This window comes from Schistocerca piceifrons, chromosome 7, assembly GCF_021461385.2.
Source record: "Schistocerca piceifrons isolate TAMUIC-IGC-003096 chromosome 7, iqSchPice1.1, whole genome shotgun sequence".
NCBI lineage: Eukaryota > Metazoa > Arthropoda > Insecta > Orthoptera > Acrididae > Schistocerca > Schistocerca piceifrons.
Genome location: NC_060144.1, coordinates 198205774 through 198229653, shown reverse-complemented (window position 1 = coordinate 198229653; position 23880 = coordinate 198205774). Strand labels below are relative to the sequence as shown.

The 23880-nt window shown below is 39.9% G+C and overlaps 1 protein-coding gene across 3 annotated transcripts in view; it reads left to right on the top strand.

Annotated features, from left to right (window-relative positions):
- The window catches only part of LOC124804930 (mediator of RNA polymerase II transcription subunit 25), a 314698-nt gene extending 291109 nt beyond the window's left edge, over window positions 1–23589 (top strand). For 2 of the 3 annotated variants that reach the window (XM_047265306.1, XM_047265307.1), the window contains 3 exons: window positions 10145–10351; window positions 22988–23083; window positions 23192–23589. In XM_047265306.1, coding sequence (XP_047121262.1) covers window positions 10145–10351; window positions 22988–23005 — 225 coding nt within the window. In that variant the 3' untranslated portion in view covers window positions 23006–23083; window positions 23192–23589. The remainder of the gene's footprint in view (window positions 1–10144; window positions 10352–22987; window positions 23084–23191) is intronic. The other variant, XM_047265308.1, reaches the window with a different exon arrangement.
- The last annotated feature ends 291 nt before the right edge of the window (window positions 23590–23880 follow it).

Sequence of the window (23880 nt, the reverse complement as noted above, 5' to 3'; positions counted from 1 at the left end):
TCGAGCTGAGGGAACAGCCAATTCTCTAACATCTCCAGATACTATAGTCCAGTTACAGTAGCACCTTCGAAGAAAAAGGGACCAAAAACTTTATTGGCTGAAATGGCACAGAAAACGTTCACCTTAGGCGAGTCACGTTCATACTGAGTTGTTTCCTGTGGATTCTCAGTGCCCCATATACAGACATTGTGACGGTTGACTTTCCCGTTAGTGTGGAAAGTTGCTTCATCACTAAACACAATCTTTGAAACGAAAGATTCACCTGTTTCCATTTGAGCAAGGATAAAATCACAGAAATCGATTCTTTTAATCTTATCAGCTGCAGACAGTGCTTGAACCAATTTCAGATGATAAGGTTTCATAACTAACCTTTTTCGTAGGACTCTCCATACAGTTGATCGTGAAATTTGGAGCTCTCTGCTAGCTCTGCGAGTCGATTTTCCTGGGCTGCGAACAAATGCTTGCTGGATGCGTGCTACATTTTCATCACTCGTTCTCGGCCATCCAGAACTTTTCCCTTTGCACAAACACCCATTCTCTGTAAACTGTTTATACCAACGTTTAATACACCACCTATCAGGAGGTTTAACACCATACTTCGTTCGAAATGCACGCTGAACAACTGTTGTCTATTCACTTCTGCCGTACTCAATAACACAAAAAGCTTTCTGTTGAGCGGTCACCATCTTAGCATCAACTGACGCTGACGCCTAGTCAACAGCGCCTCAAGCGAACAAATGTACAACTAAATGAAACTTTATAGCTCCCTTAATTCGCCGACAGATAGTGCTTAGCTCTGCCTTTTGTCATTGCAGAGTTTTAAATTCCTTAAGTTGTGGTATTCTTTTTTAATCACCCTGTATTCACTTGTCAGCACCTGAATTTTTTAGATCTGGCTTTAGTAAATTATTCTTGAACTATGACAGTGTTTTGCCTTTCTCATATGTTGTGCTTACTAGATGACACAGTTTTCTCATGACTGGGTCTCCAAAATATCATAATAATTTCAAGGTAATGTTGACTATGCTCGTTGTCTTGTTTTGACATAGATCTTTCAGTGCTCTGTCAAATATTTGTTATACTTGTTGTTATAAGGTCCATCTGTCGTACAAAACACTGTTTTTTCACGTGACCCAAATATATGTCAGCAGGTTTGTGCATTGTCAATGGGTTTTCTGTAATAAAATCTGTGAAATGTGAACATGTTTTGAGTGATAACTAATCTTTGAAAATTAGGCCTAAAAAACAGTTTTTGTTTGTTTTTGTCATTACCTCAGTTTTACATTATATGCATCTGCAGGACCATTTTACTTTATTATGCATTGGTAGCGTGTCATCTGCAACTAGACAATGTTAATGAGAATTTGGTTGTTGAGTTAATACCCTGCTTTATGTTTAAACATAATTTTGTTGTGCCAAGATATTTCACGCACCTATTTGCTGTTACTTGCATTTTTCTTTGGCATATCGATCACACTGTCAAATCTCCCATCTCATATACCTCTGCATTATCATCCATAATATTGTTTTTAAGTTTATTTCCTTTATATAGCTCTGTTATATATTTCTTCCACCTTTCAGCCTTCTCTTCTTTGTTTAGTACTGGCTGGCCATGTGAGCTCCTGATATTCACAAAGCCACTTCTCATTTTCTGAAGGTTTCTTTAATTTTCTTGTATTTTGAATTTACCATTTCTACAGTCATACATACAGATTTGCATTTCTCCTTTGGCTCGTCCTGCTTTACTATTTTGAACTTTCTGCCAAACTCATTTTTTAGACACCTGTATTTCCTTGGGCCTGCTGTGTTTGCAACAATTTTATATATTCTCCCTCGTCAATTAAATTTCCTTTTTGCAATTTAGGAAAAGATAGATTGCGACTTACCATAAAAAAGACATGTCAAGTTGCAGACAGGCGCGATAAAAAGACACTCACATATAGTTTTTGGCCACAGTCTTCATCAGTCTCTCTCTCTCTCTCTCTCTCTCTCTCTCTCTCTCTCTCTCTCTCTCTCTCTCTCTCACACACACACACACACACACACACACACACACACACACACACACACACGCACACGCACACGCGCGCGCGCGATCGTCAACTCCAGCATCTTTGACCGGATTGCAACATAACATGGGATGCAAGCAGCAATCTGGAGGGGGTGGGGAAGAGATAGGGATAGTAGTGTACTGGTGGTGAAGGGGATGAACACTGTCTGGTGGAGTGTGCAGACACTAAACTCCAACAGATGCAGCGTCACGAGGTTGTGGGGCAGGGAGGTGGGGAAAAAAAGAATAAAAAAGGAGAGGAGCAGGGAAAAACAGGTGGATGCATTGGCAGAGGGTTGCAAATAAACAGGTTGTCAGACGAGAATGGGAGGGAATGATAGGACATAGGAGAGTGAAAACTGTTGGATGGAGGGTGTGGGGACATTATGTTACTGTAGGTTAAGGCCAGGATAATTACGGGAGTGGAGAATATGTTGTTAAGATAACCCCCATCTGCACACCTCAGAAAAGCTGGTGGTGGAGGGAAGGATCCATATGGCATGGGTAGTGAAGCAGCCTTAAAATCAAGTGGAAGGTTTGCCATGGGGTAGTCTACTTTGCTCTTGGCTACAGTTTGGCGATGGCCTCTCCCAAAACACCAAACCCCTAGCCTGGTTTGAGGTTCATTGTTGATATCTTCATGATCTGGATCCAGAGCCAAGACACCCTATCTTTGTTCCTTCACAACCTCAACACTTTCTCTCCCATCCACTCCATGTGGTCCTCCTCAACGTAGCATGCCACCTTCCTAGATGTTGACCTCCTCCTCTCTGATGGCTCCATCTCTGTCCATGTTAAACCCACCAACCACCAACAGTACCTGCATTTTGGAAGCTGTCATCCCTTTCACATCAAAAACTCCCTCCTATGACCTGGCTACACAGGGATGGCATATCTGCAGTGACAAAAACCCCCCTGCTCAGTATGCTGAGTGCCTTCACAGACAGGCACTAACCCTAGGCCTAGTCCGCAAACAGATCTCCCATGCCAGTTCCCCTCACAACCCCAATCCTCCCACCACCCCCCAAAAACCAGCCACAACGGAGTGTCCCCATCATCACCCAGTACCATCCTGAACTGGAACAACTGAACCACATCCTTCTCCAGGGCTTTGATTACCTGTCATCGTGCCCTGAAATGAGTGACATCCTACCCAAGATATTTCCCACCCCCTCCTAAAGTGGTGTTCCATCACCCACCCAATGTCCACAAGCTCCTAGTCCTTCCCTATGTCACTCCCAATCCCAACCCCTTGCCACAAGGATCACATCCCTGTGGAAGATCCAGGTGCAAAACCTGCTCAATCCACCCATTCAACACTTCCGATTCCAGTCCTGTAACATGTTTATCGTACCTCATCAGCAGCTGGACCACCTATGAAAGCAGCCATGTCATTTACCAGCTCTGCTGCAGTCATTGCACAGTCCCCACCACCACCACAGCTCCCTGCCCCACAATCTCTTGACATTGCTCCTGTTGGAGTCTAGTACCCGCACACTCCACCGGACGGTGTTCAGCTCTCTCCCCACCCATACTCTACTATCCCTTCCCCTTCCCCACCCTCGCCAGATTGCTTCTTGCATCCCACATGATGTTGCATTCCAGCCCGAGATGCTGGAGTTGGCAGTCGTGTGTACACGAGGTGTGCTGTCTTTCTTTCTTCTTCTTCTTTTTGTGTGTGTGTGTGTGTGTGGGTTTTTTTTTTTTTTTTACTGATGAATGCTATGGCCGAAAGCTTCATGTGAGTGTCTTTTAACTGTGCCTGCTGCAACTTGACATATCTTATTTATGGTAAGTAGCAACCTATCTTTTCCTACATTATTGATATTCCGACCTGGGGCTTCCACTTTTTGATTTAAATTAAATGTTTTGTGTGTTGTCAAAGTGTCTTTACTGGTCAGTAATTGTTTGCACAATTGTTCGTGAATGGCCTTCACTGTTTCATCTTCTGTTTTATTTCATTCGCCTATTTTTTTACTCAATGGTTGCCCAATACTCCATTTTGAGACTACCAAGGACCTGTCGTTGTTTCATATGCCTTCTCCTTAATTTCATACTTTCACTCAATTTCTTTAATTTTGATCAGCAATTAAGAGTCCACCTCTGCCCCAGGAAATGATTGACAAACTGAAATCTACTTTCAAAATCTCTGTTGTACCATTTTCTGATCTACCTGAAACCTTCCATGGATTAAATTGTGCACTATGGGAAATTCTGCCAGGTGACTAATCCTTTCATTCTGTTTCTGCAGTGCATATTCTCAAACTATTACTCCTTCTCTTCCTGTTCCTACTTTTGTATTGCAGTCTCCCAATGTAATTAAATGTTCACCTCATATCTGTTGTGTTAGTAGGCATATATATTTGTGCTATTGTGGTGGGTCTTGACTTTATCTCTATCTTGGATGTGATAATGTGTTCACAAGGCTGTTCATAGTACTTAACCCATATTCCTGATTTCTTATTCACCATTTACACACTCCTACATTATCCCTATTGGATTTTGTGTTGATAGATCCATCCTTTTCATGGAGAACATGAATTAGTCCCTATTGCTGCTGTGAACCATTGAAAGTTTGCTTTGTTCTGTAAGTAAACCAGCTGCGGTCATTCTAATTTTGTTCCATGTAGTCACTTAGTGGATGAGATAACTGTTGGCTTTCTGCTTCACTTCATCTTAATATGTTGATAAGAAAAATTCATTTTTTTAAACAGGAAGCAATGACATTTTCTTCCACAACTCATCCCTCCACATATATAGAAAAGACAGCTCATCCAACACATTGTAAAAAAAGTCATTAATGAAGGATGTGCACAATAAACAGACCAGAGCAGATTTTTACAGTTTAAGTTTTCGTACTGAAAGAAAAATTTACTTTACAAAACTACAAAATGACAAGGGAGATAGAATGGCTGACTGTGAATTATCTTCAAAAGGTGAAATTCTGCACTTTATTCCATTCTTATAGCAAAATTTAATACAAATTCTCTGATCCATTTCCACACAAAAGAATCACCAGCTCTACCAAAGCACATGTAACAGTTTTTGCAGCTGACAACATGCTAAATATCTGATATGGCTAATACTCTACAGATACCTTTCTGATATGTTTACCAACACAACAACAAAATTTGTGGGTTGTAGTAATATATCATGCAAAAATACAAAATTACTTTTACTTTTAGAAAAAATCTAGTACAGGAGGGGGAAAATTTTAAAATATGAAATATATTATTCATTTACAAGTCTTCCTGAAAAGGTTTTCCATTATATTTGTTCAGCCCCCTCGTCTAGCCACGCATATGTGTCTCTGGATTCTGGGAAAGGTAGATTGCTACTTAATGTAAAGATGACACATTAAGTTGCAGACAGTCGCAATGAAAAAGACAGTTACACATTAGCTTTCAGTCAATGCCTTCAACAGAAAAGGAAATACACACTCATTCATTTGTGCAAGCAAGCACGCTTCATGCAAACATGACTGCCAACTCTGGCACCTTGGACAAGAATTCAACTGTCACATAGAATGGAAGCAGCAATCTGGAGGGGGTGGGGAAGAGGCAAGAATAGCAGGGTAACAGTGGGGGAGAGAAAAGTGCTGTCTGGTGGATTGTACAAGGACTAGACTGCCAGTAGGTGCAGCATTGGGAGGCTGTGGGGGCAGGGAGATGAGAAGGGGGGAGGGGAGAACAGGAAGTGAAAAAGGAGATGAGCGGGGAAGGGAAAGGAGGGGGGGGGGGTGCATCCAGGATGATTTCAGGAGCAGTCAATGTGTTGTAAGGATAACTCCCATCCGCATAGTTCAGAAAAACTGGTGGTGGAGGACAGGACCTAGATGTCTGAGGTAGTGAATCAGCTATCGAAATCAAGCATGTTATGTTCAGGTACATGTTGTACTATATGGTGGTCTACATTACTCTTGGGCACAGTTTAGCAGTAGCTGTTTATCCTTGTGGACAGCTGTTTGGTAGTCATATCAATATGAAAAGCTGTGTGCAATGATTGCAGCAGACCTGTTACATGACATAGCAGCTTTCCTAGGTGGCCCGGCCTCTGGTGGGGTAGGATTTACCTTTGACAGGACTGTATTGGGAAGTGCTGGGTGGGAGGATTTGGCAGGTTTTCCACCTGGGTCTTCCACAGTGATATGATCCCTGTGGCAAGGGTTTGTGATTGGGGACGACATAGGGATGGACTCGGATGTTGTGGAGGTTGGGTGGGGGACGAGACACCATTTTAGGCAGGGACAGATTGTATTCCAGCAGAACTGTTTAAGCAAGGAGGCAGAGAGCTGGAACAAAGCCTTCTGAAAATGGTCACCAGAATATGGGAAGAGAAGAAAATGCCCCAACAATGGAAAGAGGGTATCATGTGTCCCATATATAAGAAAGGAGATAAGATGGAGTGTGGCAACTACAGAGGGATCACACTACTTAATTTGGAATATAAAATACTCTCTAATATATTATTCGACAGAATACTCCCAATCATACAGAGGGAGACGGGGCCGTATCAATGCGGATTCCTTCCTGGGAAGTCAACCATAGATCAAATATTCACCTTAAGACAAATCCTGGAAAAAACAAACGAATACGGAGTTGGAACGCATCACCTCTTTATAGAGTTCAAAGCAGCTTATGATAGCATAAATAGAGAGCAGTTATATCAAGCTCTAGATGAACTGGGAATCTAGAAAGTTGGTAAGGCTGGTGAGAATGACAATGAGCGAAACACAAGGTAGTGTAAGAATAGGGGGAATGATGTCCAACACATTGAGTATTAAAAATGGAGTGGGACAAGGGGATGCATTGGCATGCCTTCTCTTTAATGCCACCCTGGAGAAGGTGATGAGAAACCTTCTGAACAGAGGAACGATCTTCTATAAATCGGTGCAGATACTGGCCTACACAGATGACACAGATATAATAGCAACAACACAAAAAGCAATGGAAGAGACATTTATAGCTCTTGAACAGGCCAGTAGGAACAGGGGGTTAATTATTAATGAACAAAAAACAAAATATATGGCAGCTGGAAAAGCACATAGAGAAAATATGCCAAATGCAATAACAGTGGGCAATTATACATTTGAGAGAGTTGAACATTTCAAGTATTTGGGTTCGACAGTTACACATCTAAATGATACCTTCTTTGAAATTAAGCGCAGGGATTAATACTGGCCAACAGAGTCTATTTTGCCATAACAAGACTTCTATCCTCAAGGCTCCTGACTCGTACTATGAAATTAACTATGTGTAAATCACTTATACGACCAGTGCTTACATATGCCTCTGAAGCCTGGACATTAACAAGTAAATATATTGAAACACTGGATGCATTTGAAAGAAAGGTACTTAGACGAATTATCGGCCCAATCTGTGAAAGAGGAAGATGGAGGAGGAGATACAACCATGAGTTGTATACCATATACAAAGACCAACCCATCAGAAGGATAGTGAAATCATCCTGACTGAGGTGGGCGGGACTTGTGGCTCACATGAATGATACAGAAGTACCAAAAAGAATATTACAAGGAAAGCCAGGAGGGCAGAGAGGACGTGGTCGACCAAGAGCCAGATGGGAAGATGGAGTAATCGAAGATCTTAGGAAGATGGGCTATAGAAACTGGAGAGTATTGGCAAAGGACCAAGAGAGATGGAAGGAAATTGTAGAAGAGGCCAAGGCTCATCATGAGCTGTAGAGCCAAGAAAGAAGAAGAAGAAGAAGAAGAAGAAGAAAAGTATTGGTTTCAATTTTGTTTTAGTCTGGGGTAATAGTGGGTTATGAAGGGGGCACTCCTTTGTAGCTGTTTCTTGAGGCTGGTGGGAGGATTGTGGGTGTGAGGGGAAATGGCACAGGAGATCTGTTTGCAGACTAGGTTTGGGCAATAGTGCCTGTCTGTGAGGCCTTGGTGAGACCCTCAGCACAATGGGCAAGAGATTTCTTCTCACTGCAGATATGCCGTTGCCAGGTGATCAGGATGTGAAGGAAGGATTTTTTGGTGTGAAAATGATGACAGCTGTCAAAATGCAGGCATTGTTGGTAGTTTAATGCGGCCAGAGGTGTGGATGGAGCCATCAAAGAGGAGGAGGTTAACATCCAGGAAGGTGGCATGCTGAGCTGAGGAGGACCAGGTGAAGCGGGAAACAAGGTGTTGAGGTTGTGAATGAATGAAGGCGTCACAGTCCTGAGTCCAAATTATGAAAATATCATCAATGAATGTGAACCAAATTAGAGGTTTGGCATTTGGGAGACTAGAAAAGTCTCCTAGATGGCCCATAAACAGGCTGGCATAGGAGGGTGCCATGCGGGTGCCCACGGTTGTGCCGCAGATTTGTTTGTATACCTCCACTCCAAAGGAGAAGTAGTTGTGAGTTAGTATCAAGTTAGTAAGATGTATTAGGAATGAAGTAGTGGGCATGGAACCTGAACGATGTTGGGAAAGGTAAGACATGGGCATGAAAGATGTTGGTGTATAGGGAGGGAGCATTGTCAGTGATGAGTAGGGATCCAGAAGATAAAGGGGTGAGAATGGAGGAGAGCTGGTGAAGAAAGTGGTTGATGTCTTTGATGTTGGACCTCCTACTCTCTGATGGCTCCATCCACACCTCTGTCCACATTAAATTTATCAACTACCAACACTACCTGCATTTTGACAGCTGTCATTTCTTCCACCCAAAATATCCCTCCCATACAATGTGGCTAGATGGGGTGGCGTACCTGCAGAGGCAAGAACTCCCTTGCCCAGTATGCTGAGGGTCTCCTGTGCCATTATCCTCAGATTCCCAATGCTCCCACAACCATCAAGAACCAGCTACAAAGGACCGCCCCCTTCATCATCCATTACTGCCCCAGCTGGAACAACTGCATCCTACCCAGGGCTTTGATTGCACATCATCATGCACTAAATGAGGGACATCCTACCCAAGACGCTTCTCACCCCTCCTAAAGTGGTGTTCCTTCACCCACCCAATCTACATAGCGTCCTAGTCCACCCCTGTTCCACTCCCAATCCCTTTGCCACAGGGATTGTATCCATATGAAAGAACCAGCACTTCCTAATACAGTCCTCTTGCAGACTTATCCTATCCCATCAATGGCAAGGCCATCTGTGAAAGCAGCCATTTCATATACTAGCTCTGCTGCAGTCATTGCACAGCTTTTTATATTGCTATGATTACCAACCAGCTATCCACCAGGGTAAAGAGTGACTGCCAAACTGTGGCCAACAGCTTGCTTACAATGGCTGCCTCACTGCTCAAGCCCTTTGGATCCTCCCCTCCACCACCAGTTTTTATGGGAATTATTTTTACAACACGTTCTCTATCCCGAAAATAATCCAGCCTCAACCTTCGGTAACCTGTTGCCAACAGTTTCCCTCTTCTCTGTACTATGACCACCTCCCTTTTCTCATCTCCCACCCTCTTTGTGTGCCACCCTCTGACAATGCACCCACCTATCTTTCCCTTCCCTTTCCTTTCCCTACTCCTATCCCTTTTCATTCCCTACTCGCCCCCCCCCCCCCCCCTTTCCCATCACCTCCCGCCTCCCTGCCCATCAGCTTCCCAATGCTGTGCTTGTTGGTAGTCCAGTCCTTGCACACTCCACCAGACAGTGCTCTTCTCTCCCGCCACTGATACCCTGCCATCCCCAGCCCCCTCCAGATTGCTGCTTCCATTCTATGTGACAGCTGCATTCACGTTCGAGCTGCCAGAGAAGCTGATCACGTGTGCGTGAAGTGTGCTTGCTTGCATGGATGAACGTGCGTGTGCTTCCTTTTATGATGAAGGCTTTGGGCAAATGTTAATGTGTAAGTGTCTTTACATTGCACGTGTCTGCAACTCAGTGTATCATATTTACATTAAGTAACAATCTATCTTTTCCTCATATTGATAATATTCCAACCTGGAGTTTCCATTGCTTGAATTTTGAAAATTTACACATTGATTTTTTTCTGATTTTTGTCCTGAGCTAACAGAGCTTTCTTTGCAGGGTGTGTGCTTGTCAGTGTACTGTGTACTGATAATGGAACTTTGGATATGCGTTGTCAAACACTTTTTCTTGATGGCAGAATTTGATATTCTCATCCTGCAGGAGCAGGATCAACAAATACCACTTGCGCAACAGCAGCAATCTCAGCAGGAGCAGCAACAGCAGCAGCAGCAGCAGCAGCAAGGTCCAGGAGGCACTATTCAAGATCGTCAGGCAGCAGGAGGTCCTGGTCCTCAACAGCCGCCAATTGATAACATGGAAGTTGGTCAACAGGAAACCCAAGAAATGCAAGAAAAGTCCCAACTTGAGGTAAACGCTATATTGAAAGCAATTTGAAGAATATTAATCAGAGAATGTCTCTGTTCATCTCATCTGCTTTCTTTAATTTATAAAGTTAGTGTGTATTTGATTATTTCCTTTGGTATTCTTTAATAGTACAGTGAGGCAACAAAAATAATAATTTAAAAAATTTCCAATTTTCACTAATAGTTATGATTAAATTGTGTTACTGAGTTATTCTTAGAGATGGTTATTCATATATACAAGTTTCAACTGGATGCAACCTAAATTAAAACAGTTTCAACAATCAAATGTAACTATATTGTTCCAAAGATATTTTCAAGTCTCAAAGATCTATGATGTATATATGCAGACTGAACCAGTGGATGAAAAGTCTAGGTAGTTTATCCTCCTGAAATTAATGAACTTGTAATTACATCCAGAAAGTTGGTAAAAATCTGTCTTACTAGTGTACCTAATCAACTTTAGGGAATGCAGTGCTATCTGTTGTTTCTGAAAAGTTAAGATGTTAGAAATAGTATATTCAGTCTTGATGTATGTATCCATTTCATCAGGTTTCTTATGGTCTGATGCCTTATTTATTGATATTAGAGCAGGGTCAGATTCCAAACTTCCAAGACATCATATTTCAAATAGGGAGCATAGAGTACACGAGTTACTAACACAACCATAGGTAACATTTAGTAACGGGCCAATTACATCCTTTAAGACAACGAACACAAGATAAACCATTATGGTATATATAAAAAAAAAAACACATAAAAATGCAAAATATTTCTATCAGCTAGTAAAATGAAATTAACAGAACAAGTGTGGGAACGAGGAGTTTTTGGGAAGGGACAAACTAAAAAAAGTTAAGCTTATTCCAAAGCAACAAAAAAATTGAAAAGTAATGGAGACAAATTTCTCTAGAATAAACTGAATGAAAAAATACAGAAAAAATGAAGTTGGAATTGAATAATGCAATTGACCTATTTAGGTCAAATGAAGACTATGATGCCCGACACACTCTTACAAAACAAAAAGATAATCAGAAAATGACACATCTACATCTACATGGATACTCTGCAAATGACATTTAAGTGCCTTGCAGAGGGTTCATAAAACCACCTTCACAGTAATTCCCTACTGTTCCAATCTTGTACAGCACGCAGATAAAATGAACACGTGTATCTTTCCATGCGAGCTCTGATTAGCCTCATTTTATTATGATAATCATTTCTCACCAAGTAGATTGGTGTCAACAAAATATTTTAGCATTCGAAGGAGAAAGTTGGTGATAGAAATTTCGTGAGAAGATTCCACTGCAGCGAAAAACGCCTTTGTGTTACTGATGTCCACCCCAAATCCTGTATCACTTCAGTGAGACTCTCTCCCCTATTTCACAATAATACAAAACGTGCTGCCCTTCTTTGGACTTTCTTGATGTCAATCCTATCTGGTAAGGATCCCTTACTGCATAGCAGTATTCTATAAGAGGACGGACAAATGCAATGTAGGCAGTCTCTTTAGTAGATCTGTTACATTTTCTAAGTGTTGTGCCAGTAAAAGGCAATCTTCGGTTAGCCTTCCGCACAACATCTCCTATGTGTTCCTTCCAGTTTAAATTGTTTGTAAATGTAATACCTAGGTATTTAGTTGAATTTACAGCCTTTAGATTTGACTGATTTAGAGTGTAATTGAAGTTTAACAGATTTCTTTTAGCACTCATGTAGATGATGGCACACTTTTCGTTACTTAGTGTCAATTGCCAATTTTTGCACCATCTTTTCTAAATTGTGTTGCAATTTGTTTTGATCTTCTAATGACTTTAGCAGTCAATAAATGACAGCATCATCTGCAAACAGCTTAAGACAGCTGCTCACATTGTCTCCTAAATTGTTCATATAGATAAGGAACAGCAAAGGGCCTGTAGCATGATCTTGGGGAATGCCAGAAATCCCTCCTGTTTTATTCGATGATTTTACTATGGACTGTGACCTCTCTGACAGGAAATCATGAATCCAGTTACATAACTGAGATGATATTCCATAAGTATGCAATTTCTCTACAAGCTGCCTGTGTGGTACCATGTCCAAAGCCTTCTGGAAATCTAGAAATATGAAATCAGTTAATCCCTTGTCAATAGCACTCAACACTTCATGTGAGTAAAGAGATAGTTGTGTTTCACAAGAATGAAGTTTTCTAAATCTGTGTTGACTGTGTGTCAATAGACCGTTCTCTTCGAGGTAATGCATAATGTTCGAACATGATACATGTTCCAAAATCCTGCTGCATATTGACATTAATGACATGGGCCTGTAATTTAGTGGGTTACTCCTGCTATCTTTCTAGGATATTGGTGTGACCTGTGCAACTTTCCAGTCTTCGGGTATGGATCTTTCTTGGGGCGAACGGTTGTATATGATTGTCAAGTATGGAGCTATTGCGTCAGCATACTCTGAAATTTTCCAGAGTAGACCGAATAAAAAAATTCAAATACAGACAGTTGGAATAAAATTTTTGTTTGACCTATGTAGCTCAAATGTTAACAGTGATATTGAACAATGAAAACCAGTGTTGCAGTTTTCATTGGGCCTATATGACTGAAGCACATACATTGAGACCAGAAACAGCCTGTCCATATGAAGGTAGCCAAATGCAAAATTGAAAACCATCAATCACTGCAAATAAATTTCCAGTCCACAAACAAAACACAAGATCAGAATGAGTAAAAAATATTATAAAAATTAATTTCTAATTGTAGTCAGCTCCAAAGAAGGTCTCTTTTACTTTATAAATAATTGTTTAGGTAATATCTGAAAACTGTTGGAGTACATTGAGAAAGTTCAAAGAAGAGTAGCACATTTTGTATTATTGCAAAATGAAGGAGAGAGTGTCACTGACATGATACAGGATTTGGGGTGGACATCATTAAAAGAAAGGTGTTTTTCGTTGCACTGGAATCTACTCACAAAATTTCAATCACCAGTGAGTGTAATTAGAACTTACTGATTGTGTTTGAATTCTCAATCTTTTTTGTGGTCCTTAATGATATGAACATAATAATGAATTAAATGTTTTGACTCATTCCACATCCATGCATTAGCATGCAAAATTAGATGTATGGAATATGCTTGGCTGCACCTGGGGTGTGAGTTGTGCAGATATCATCCATCTGCTCTGTAACCATTGATTGCTGAAGTCTGGTGGGTGCTTCAGAAGAGTGGGAAGTACATCTTTGATATTTAAGGATATGAGAGCTGTACCAAAAGTTTTTAATAGCTCCTAAACCATAAGTCTGGCAACATTGGGATTATTTCAGTTTGAAAGAGCATTATTTCTCAACCTTTGAGCATGTGCTGAGTGGTTCCCCCACCACTGGATTTCAAACCATGCTGTGAACGGTGATTGAAGATGCAGGCAGTACTGAGTCTAACATAGTGGATCTGGCACTCTGCAATTTTCATGAAGTGATTTATTATGACTACAAAAGAAGTTCAATACTGAGAGTGCTCCTCTATGGTACATGTTTTTGTTGGGTGTCCCCCTTCTGGGATCACTGTGGAAAACTGGTTTCATGCATTTTCAAGAGGTTGGGAATCTCTTGAAGATGAACCTCTTCCCGATCACCAGTGATGGCAGTGGCCCAAGAAAACATTGATACTGTGAGGAAAATGACCCTCATTACACATTTTGACATTGAAGGGACCCTAAATATTGGATCTGTTGCAGTACACACCATCATTTGTCATCGTTTCAGCTTAACGTAGAGATGTACCCGTTGGATGCCACATTCCCAGACATTAGCCAAAAAATATGCAAGGATGGATTGGTATCCCTATATGTTTGAAAATTTTACAACGGGTGTGCCAGAGGCACTTGTAATACTGTCACAGATGACAAGACACATTGTGCCATTATGACCTCAAAACGAAGAGGCAGTCTCAGTATGATGCTTTCCAGGTGAGGAACCACCCACAAAAGCTCAGAAATAGGAGTTCTGGAAAGAATTTGGTTGCTACCTTCTTCACGAAGATGTCTCATCTCACCTAAGTGACCATGGACACATGTCACATAGCAATGCTGAGTCTTATGTGATTTAATGTCTGCCAAAAATCTTGGCCACACAGAGGCCACAACAACCAAAGTTGAAGAGTGGATACCTTCTTCTGCATGACAACAATGCTCAGCGGACATGGCTGCCAGAACAATGGACTTCTTGGGTAAGGAAAGCACGTGAGTGTTCACCGCCCTGGCTCAGTGTGATTTCTTCGTGTTCCCAAAGATAAAGGAAAAAGTTATAGGCAGCTTCTTTCATCTGATTAAGAGGATATTGAAGTATACATAAGTGCTCTAAGTGACTTCCATAAATAAGCTTGGACTGAGATATTTTTTAAGTAGTTTCAAAGGGTAGAAAAATGTATCCACACATAATACAAAATGTATGTATGTAGATTCCACATCTCCTCCTAAACCACTGGACTAACTTCAGCCAAACTTAGTATGGAAATCACTTACTGTCTGTAAAGAATCATTGTGGGATAAGAACCACCTACCTAACAAAGAGGCAGGGGAGAAAAAGGATTGTATCCCACGACATGCAAATTCCCATGCTTTAGTCATCCAGTAATTGAGAATGAGAGCACTTAGTGACATGCAGCAAACTTTACATATAATTTCAGACCTTTACAAAACTTTTTCTTGCTGACAACCCCAATAAAATTATGAAAGAAAAAAAGTTTATCACTTACACATTTTTGCTACTCAAGCAGCAAAGCTGCCTCATGAAGCACAATGTTTTAACTTATTACTTCTTTACTACTAATTATATTTGCAACACGTTTTGCTGACTGTTTTCACATATTCAGTTGCTGACTGTTTTCAAATATTCAGTCGGCTTCTCAAGAAAGTGTACACCATAATTTTAAATGTAACACCCTCAGCAATATCTCTGGTAGTGCTCTTGAATCTGTAATTCATGGGCTTTTGCAAAGTGTTTAGATGAACAGTGTGAGAGTTGAATTTTTTGTTTTGTAGATTGCAGTTTAAAATGAGTGCAAAATATCTGAAGCATCACAAGGCAGTGTTCCATGTAAATTATCCAAAGGTACCAAAGCTTTCATATGGAGCCGCTTCTAAAATTCTTAGAAAGTCAAAGAATTTGTCGCAAAGTGAGTCAAATTATATTTAGAGGTTGGAAACTTATATGATTTACCAGAGAGAAGATTAATGTGGACAACAACAAAAACTCAGGACAATTACAGCCAATTTAAATACTGAAAAAATATGCAATATTTATCAAAATTACCTCTGACATCCTTAAGAAGTTATTTGGTTTGAATGAGGCAAAGTTGATGCTCCAAGAGGATAGTGATCTGAAACATCATAACAGTTTCTTACGGCATGGAAAAAAGACAATGGGGTGTGTCCATGATTGATGCTAAGATGAAGCTTAAAGGTACTTTAAAGGAGCTGTTATATAAAATCAGGGCAGTATGGAGGTCGTTACCAAGAGAATATTCAGAAAATCTTGTGGAAAGCATGCCAAAAAGGTGCCAACCTGTAACTGATAATGGCAGTGATTGGATTAACTATTAGTTAATTGTGTAGTTAGTAACAACATGTATTTTCTTGTAAACATGTATTTATAATAGTGTCTTTTATTTCGTACACGTAATGGTGTCCACTTTCTTATGGAACTGACTGTACCACTGAATGTACCAGCAAAATTATATCATTGTATGACACACAGTTCAGGAGATACATCAGATTTTGTGATACATGAAAACCTGCCATGTCATGCATGACTTTTAATTTATTACTTCTTTACTACTAACTCTGTTTACAACATAGGCAATAGCCACATACCATTGGATGTACCTGCAAAATTAAATCAGTGCACCACATGTGGTTCAGGAGACTGGTCTCATAAACATTGAGCTGCATGAAAAAGAAACTGCAGGGTGTAATTCGCTATGTACAGATGAAATGTGTGTACAAATATGTGTAATATATGTTAGATACATGTGAAATGTATTTGACATGTGCACATGTGGGCAAAGCCATGGATAAAAGCCCATCTTAAACCCTTCAAACAATTTCAGTGAAATTTGGTACATATGCTAGTTGTGATATGGAAAGAAATACTGTGGGGGAGAGAACCACCAGCCTCCTATTGGGATGAGTGTGATAACATGGAGAGAGATAGGAGAAAGGGGAAATGGACAGAAAAAAGAAAATAGTAGTAGATGGACAGAGACAGGGGAGGGGGAGAGAGCGTGGGGAGGGGAGAAGATGAACAAAGGGAGGGGAGAAGGAGATGGACAGAGAAAGGGAAGAGGAGAAGATAAACAAGTAGAGAGGGCAGGAGGTGTGGGACAGAGTGGGGGGGGGGGGGGCGATGGAGGTGATGGACAGAGAGGGGTGAAGGAGGATATGGACAGAGAGGGGTGAAGGAGGATATGGACAGAGAGGGGGAGAAAGAGGAGATGGACTGATAGAAAATTGGAATAATTACATATGGAATAAATACATACCCGGGCAATGCCAGGTACTCTGCTAATTTAAATAAAAAAGTCTGGATTTCTGTTAAAAACTTTTAGCATAACCCTAATATTTAGAAAGGGTATCCAAATTATTCTCATGGAAGATTCCATTTAATCTAAGTGGATTGACTCTCACAGCTTCTTGGGGTTGGCCTTAATACAGCCACTGACTGCAGCACTACCTTGAGCACATCACTCTTGGACTAGTCACTTAACATCTTTGTTCTCAGTAGATGTGATGCTGCACTAGATGCTTTCTGTGAGTTGAGACTCTTGCATAGAGACTTTACAGACAGACAATATTCTGCCCAGATACCCCAGAATCAGATTTGTCATACAATTTCTTATAGAACAAAGACTTTGCCATTGTGCACAAGCCAATTTGTCAGCACTCCTGTCATTACACAAACCTTGAAACACTCAGTCACATTCTTTGCCAGTGCTTAAAAGTAATATTTGTTGTACTCTGAGATGAAGGATACCCTCATCTCCTTACCACCCAATGTACACAACAAACTAGTCCATTCCTTAGCCATTCCTGATTCCAATTAATTTCCCCATGAACCATGGACCTTGCCGTTGGTGGGGAGGCTTGCGTGCCTCAGCGATACAGATAGCCGTACCGTAGGTGCAACCACAACGGAGGGGTATCTGTTGAGAGGCCAGACAAACGTGTGGTTCCTGAAGAGGGGCAGCAGCCTTTTCAGTAGTTGCAGGGGCAACAGTCTGGATGATTGACTGACCTGGCCTTGTAACAATAACCAAAACGGCCTTGCTGTGCTGATACTGCGAACGGCTGAAAGCAAGGGGAAACTACGGCAGTAATTTTTCCCAAGGGCATGCAGCTTTACTGTATGGTTAAATGATGATGGCGTCCTCTTGGATAAAATATTCCGGAGGTAAAATAGTCCCCCATTCGGATCTCCAGAGGGGACTACTCAAAATGACGTTGTTATCAGGAGTGTTCTACGGATCGGAGCATGGAATGTCAGATCCCTTAATCGAGCAGGTAGGTTTAAAAAGGGAAATGGATAGGTTAAAGTTAGATATAGTGGGAATTAGTGAAGTTCGGTGGCAGGATGAACAAGACTTTTGGTCAGGCAAATACAGGGTTATAAATACAAAATCAAATAGGGGTAATGCAGGAGTAGGTTTAATAATGAATAAAAAAATAGGAGTGCGGGTAAGCTACTACAAACAGCATAGTGAACGCATTATTGTGGCCAAGATAGACACGAAGCCCACGCCTACCACAGTAGTACAAGTTTATATGCCAACTAGCTTTGCAGATGACGAAGAAATTGAAGAAATGTATGACGAAATAAAAGAAATTATGCAGATAGTGAAGGGAGACAAAAATTTAATAGTCATGGGTGACTGGAATTCGGTAGTAGGAAAAGGGAGAGAAGGAAACATAGTAGGTGAATATGGATTGGGGGGAAGAAATGAAAGAGGAAGCCGCCTGGTAGAATTTTGCACAGAGCACAACTTAATCATAGCTAACACTTGGTTCAAGAATCATAAAAGAAGGTTGTATACATGGAAGAAACCTGGAGATACTGACGGGTTTCAGATAGATTTAGGAACCAGGTTTTAAATTGTAAGACATTACCAGAGGCAGATGTGGACTCTGACCACAATCTATTGGTTATGAACTGTAAATTAAAACTGAAGAAACTGCAAAAAGGTGGTAATTTAAGGAGGTGGGAACTGGATAAACTGAAAGAACCAGAGGTTTTACAGAGTTTCAACGAGAGCATAAGGGAACAATTGACAGGAATGGGGGAAAGAAATACAGTAGAAGAAGAATGGGTAGCTTTGAGGGATGAAGTAGTGAAGGCAGCAGAGGATAAAGTAGGTAAAAAGACGAGGGCTGCTAGAAATCATTGGGTAACAGAAGAAATATTGAATTTAATTGATGAAAGGAGAAAATATAAAAATGCAGTAAATGAAGCAGGCAAAAAGAAATACAATCGTCTCAAAAATGAGATTGACAGGAAGTGCAAAATGGCTAAGCAGGGATGGCTAGAGGGCAATTGTAAGGATGTAGAGGCTTGTCTCACCAGAGGTAAGATAGATAATGCCTACAGGAAAATTAAAGAGACCATTGGAGAAAAGAGAACCACTTGTATGAATATCAAGAGCTCAGATGGAAACCCAGTTCTAAGCAAAGAAGGGAAAGCAGAAAGGTGGAAGGAGTATATAGAGGGTCTATACAAGGGCGATGTAATTGAGGACAATATTATGGAAATGGAAGAGGATGTAGATAAAGATGAAATGGGAGATATGATACTACGTGAAGAGTTTGACAGAGCAATGAAAGACCCGAGTCGAAACAAGGCCCCGGGAGTAGACAACATTCCATTAGAACTACTGACAGGCTTGGGAGAGCCAGTCCTGACAAAACTCTACCATCCGGTGAGAAAGATATATGAGACAGGCGAAATACCCTCAGACTTCAAGAAGAATATAATAATTCCAATTCCAAAGAAAGCAGACGTTGACAGATGTGAAAATTACCGAACTATCAGTTTAATAAGTCAAACCTACGTTTCTAGCATTTGTAGACTTAGAGAAAGCTTTTGACAATATTGATTGGAATACTCTCTTTCAAATTCTGAAGGTGGCAGGGGTAAAACGCAGGGAGCGAAAGGCTATTTACAATTTGTACAGAAACCAAACGGCAGTTGCAAGAGTCGAGGGGCATGAGAGGGAAGCAGTGGTTGGGAAGGGAGTGAGGCAGGGTTGTAGCCTCTCCCCGATGTTGTTCAATCTCTATATTGAGCAAGCAATAAAGGAAACAAAAGAAAAATTCAGAGTAGGTGTTAAAATACATGGAGAAGAAATGAAAACTTTGAGGTTTGCCGATGACATTGTAATTCTGTCAGAGGCAGCAAAGGACTTGGAAGAGCAGTTGAACGGAATGGATAGTGTTTTGAAAGGAGGATATAGGATTAACATCAACAAAAGCAAAACGAGGATAATGGAATGTAGTCGAATTAAGTTGGGTGATGCTGAGGGAATTTGATTAGGAAATGAGACGCTTAAAGTAGTAAAGGAGTTTTGCTATTTGGGGAGCAAAATAACTGATGATGGTCGAAGTAGAGAGGATATAAAATGTAGGTGTTTTAGCTGCTGTCGCGGCTAATCCACGCATCAGTAGCAGACAAATTGCGCGATAATCGGAAATCTCAAAAACATCAATTGCACCCGTACCAGACAGGCAATGGCAAGGAAAGCGTTTCTGAAGAAGAGAGATTTGTTAACATCAAGTATAGATTTAAGTGTCAGGAAGTCATTTCTGAAAGTATTTGTATGGAGTGTAGCCATGTATGGAAGTGAAACATGGACGATAAATAGTGTGGACAAGAAGAGAATAGAAGCTTTTGAAATGTGGTGCTACAGAAGAATGCTGAAGATTAGATGGGTAGATCACGTAACTAATGAGCAGGTATTGATCAGAATTGGGGAGAAGAGGAGTTTGTGGCACAACTTGACAAGAAGAAGGGACCAGTTAGTAGGACATGTTCTGAGGCATCAAGGGATCACAAATTTAGCATTAGAGGGCAGCATGGAGGGTAAAAATCATAGAGGGAGACCAAGAGATGAATACACTAAGCAGATTCAGAAGGATGTATTCTGCAGTAGGTACTGAGAGATGAAGAAGCTTGCACAGGATAGAGTAGCATGGAGAGCTGCATCAAACCAGTCTCAGGACTGAAGACCACAACAACAACAATATTTAATGGTGGTGGTGGTGGTGATGGTGGTGATGGTGGTGTTGTTGCTGTGACTTTCGAAGATATTAGTTTCAAATCACAAAATAATGATCAAAAATGGGGAAATGCCCATCACAGTAATTTTTAAGAGTATTAGACTATTTCAAAGCAATGTCTCTTGGAGGTGTTTATGTATGATGCTATTATTTCTTGATATTCAAGAAATGAGCTTATGGAATTAAATAGTTTAAATAAAATAAAAATATAGATGAACTATTTTCTAAACTTGTACTTAAAATGCAGATAGAGGCAATGCAGAGTCCAGAAGAGGCATTAATAATGAAAAAATCTTATTGGAAATAGATAGTCCTTAATTACTACTACAGCATCATTAGAGAGGTAAAATTACTGCACTGCAGGAAGTTTCAGTCAGTCTGGCAAGTGCTAAGGATCGCGTAATTCTGGATGTACATTTGAGTCTGTTCTTGTAGTCTGTCATACTAAGATTTTCGTGAAGTCAAGTATTTGAAACCATCACTAGAAGATATCAACACATTTTGACTACCACTACCACAGATTTTTTTTCTGTAGTCAGTCAGCATGTATAAAAAGATGATGTAGAATTCCCAACAAAAGCCTCAGAAAAAATCTGTCTTTTTAATAAATCTATATTCATACCCATTTTTGAGGAGTCCAGATTCATTACCAGTGTACAAACCTCACCCAAATCCTTAGTAACAGGTATGAAAAAACTATTGAATTCAGAAACTTTAATGGTAAATCATGTACATACCATGTAGCTAGTAGCATCTTACACAGGTGGTACATCTAACTATTGAAAATAATATGTCAGAACATAGCTGCTGATAACAGAACATTACATTGTAACTTGTGAACTGGCAACATGTGCAATTCTTTCACATTTTCAAGTGAAATAAGAGAATTTTGTTCTGAGCTGAAATTGTTGCATGACCTTTTAGTTATTCAGTGCTGTTCCCCACGTAAATGTTCAAAGATACATAGATATGGCACTGTTACCTTAAAAAAATGACACACTGTTCATGGAGATTGAGTGACTGATTGATTATGTTCTTTTAATTTTTTATATTTTTTGACACAGTTACATCAGAATTTCAGAGTGCTGTCACAAGATTCAACCAGCCAGTGATCATGTTTGGACTAAAAGGACATGCTTATAGCATGTGTACTTAGTGTGAAGATGACCCATGTCTGGTTGAAACTGATTAAGGCATTCTGAAATACTCATGTGATTATGTCATGAAAGATATAAAAAATACAATAAAGCTATTATGTCACATATAGTCCATGATAATACACACACAATAATATGTGTGGGTGCTGGTCTCAATATTGCTTGCATACTTGGATTCTTAGGTGAAATGGCCCAAGAAACCAGTAAAACAAAAATTGTTAAATAATTTTATGGTTATGTTTCATGTGGACATTGCACAAAAACATTTACTGTATATTAGGCAGTGTGTATTCCAGTGTAAGGAAGGTAAGATCAAGCAATAGTAAAAAATCCACTTATTATGAAAAGGATAGATTGCTACACACCATATTGCATTTTGAGTTTGTGACTCAACATCTCCACTATATGGTGAGCAGCAATCTATCCATAGTAGATTTTCCATTGTTGTCCAAAAGCATTGACGTGTTGCATAATTACATATATAAGGTCCAGGGTGTGAAATGACATGGCATTGAAATAATAGTTCTCTCCCACAATGTAGTTTATTCATCATTCCATGTAACATTTCACATATTTTTGCAGTATGGCAGGTAAATATAATAACAAATAACTTAGAGCTCATCACTTATTACAAAGAGCTCCTCTAGGTGGTAACTCAAGCAATGTCAAAAACAGTATATAAAAGTCTGACTTGAACTGATTTAAACTCAATTGGCACCAAACAGTCGTAATATATGACGCATAATTGTTTCTTGAGTTTTCCAGACCATTCCTTATGTGAAAATAATACTAAGATGATGGTTTTTAGGATTCTGTATCAGATTTAGTTCATAGAATGTCTCTTGGAGACAGGTACTCATATGAAGATTTTTAGTAATAATAGCTGATAACAAAGGATATTAAATTTGCAGACATAAAAATTGGAAACTTCCTGTTATGTTGCAATATCAATTACAAATTGATAGAAAAATAAATAAAAAAGTGAATATATAAACATATTCATCATCTCCATTTGAAACAGAGTGGTAAAAATAACAAAATTAACGAAGATTTCTTTTCAAATAGCAAAATGAATGTAAGATTTGTTTTCAGAGAAATTACTGTTAATTATTTATGTACTAATTGTCAAGTGCAAGATTGAAGTATGAGAATATATCGATACATAAACAGAAATTTATCTTTGCAGAAAAATTGCACCAAATGACTGGAAAACTCCTTGAACACCCCCAATTATGGAACATATAATTTACTTTATGAAAATAGATTCAAATATGTATGTAAGGTAAAGTCTCATTTGTTTTCAGAACAATTTTGATAAAAAAAAATGTTGTAATTGTTCCAAACCAAGCACATACAGTCAATAATGGACACAACACTTTATTATGTCTAGAAATAACTTGTGCAAGAAGACACTTGCCATGGTACGGGTACACTACTAGTCTGGCAATCCTAGTCAGAATGTCACCATGTACCTGAGGGCGAAGTTGGCTGGCTGTTGACCATCTGGTAGAGTGCACATGGAAGAGGCTGCGTGCATCCGTGAGCGGCGGCCTCTGCTGATCCTAGTGTCTTCGAATTTCCATGGTGCACCTTACAACTGTGCGCTTGGATCTCAGTTGTGGACTCTGTGTGGTTTCCTACAGTGATATACTCGTAAAATGAAATTAAGTTTTTATAAGTAGGCTACTACTACTTTTTGTTTAAAGCTGTTGGTGACATTCATAAAGTAATAGCTCATGTGTAGTATTTCATATTAGTAACAATAAATTATAATTTCAGTACCCATCATGAGACGAGTTCTGTTTTTTTTCTTTTCATGAATGATGCCTTTTTGTCCATATAGACTTTTATGGTTGTTTCCATAGTAGTCTTCGCATCTGGGCCCTATACATAGTTGTTCTTCTGAAAGTTGGTTACAATTTGTGTAATTAGAGGAGGACTGGTACGAATTTTTGCATGCATTATGCTCAAAATAGATTAAGAGTAGAAAAAATTACTAATAGATCACATACAGGAACAATTCAGTAAAATACACAACACATGGGTACATAGAAAATGAACTAATACTCAAAGAAAAAA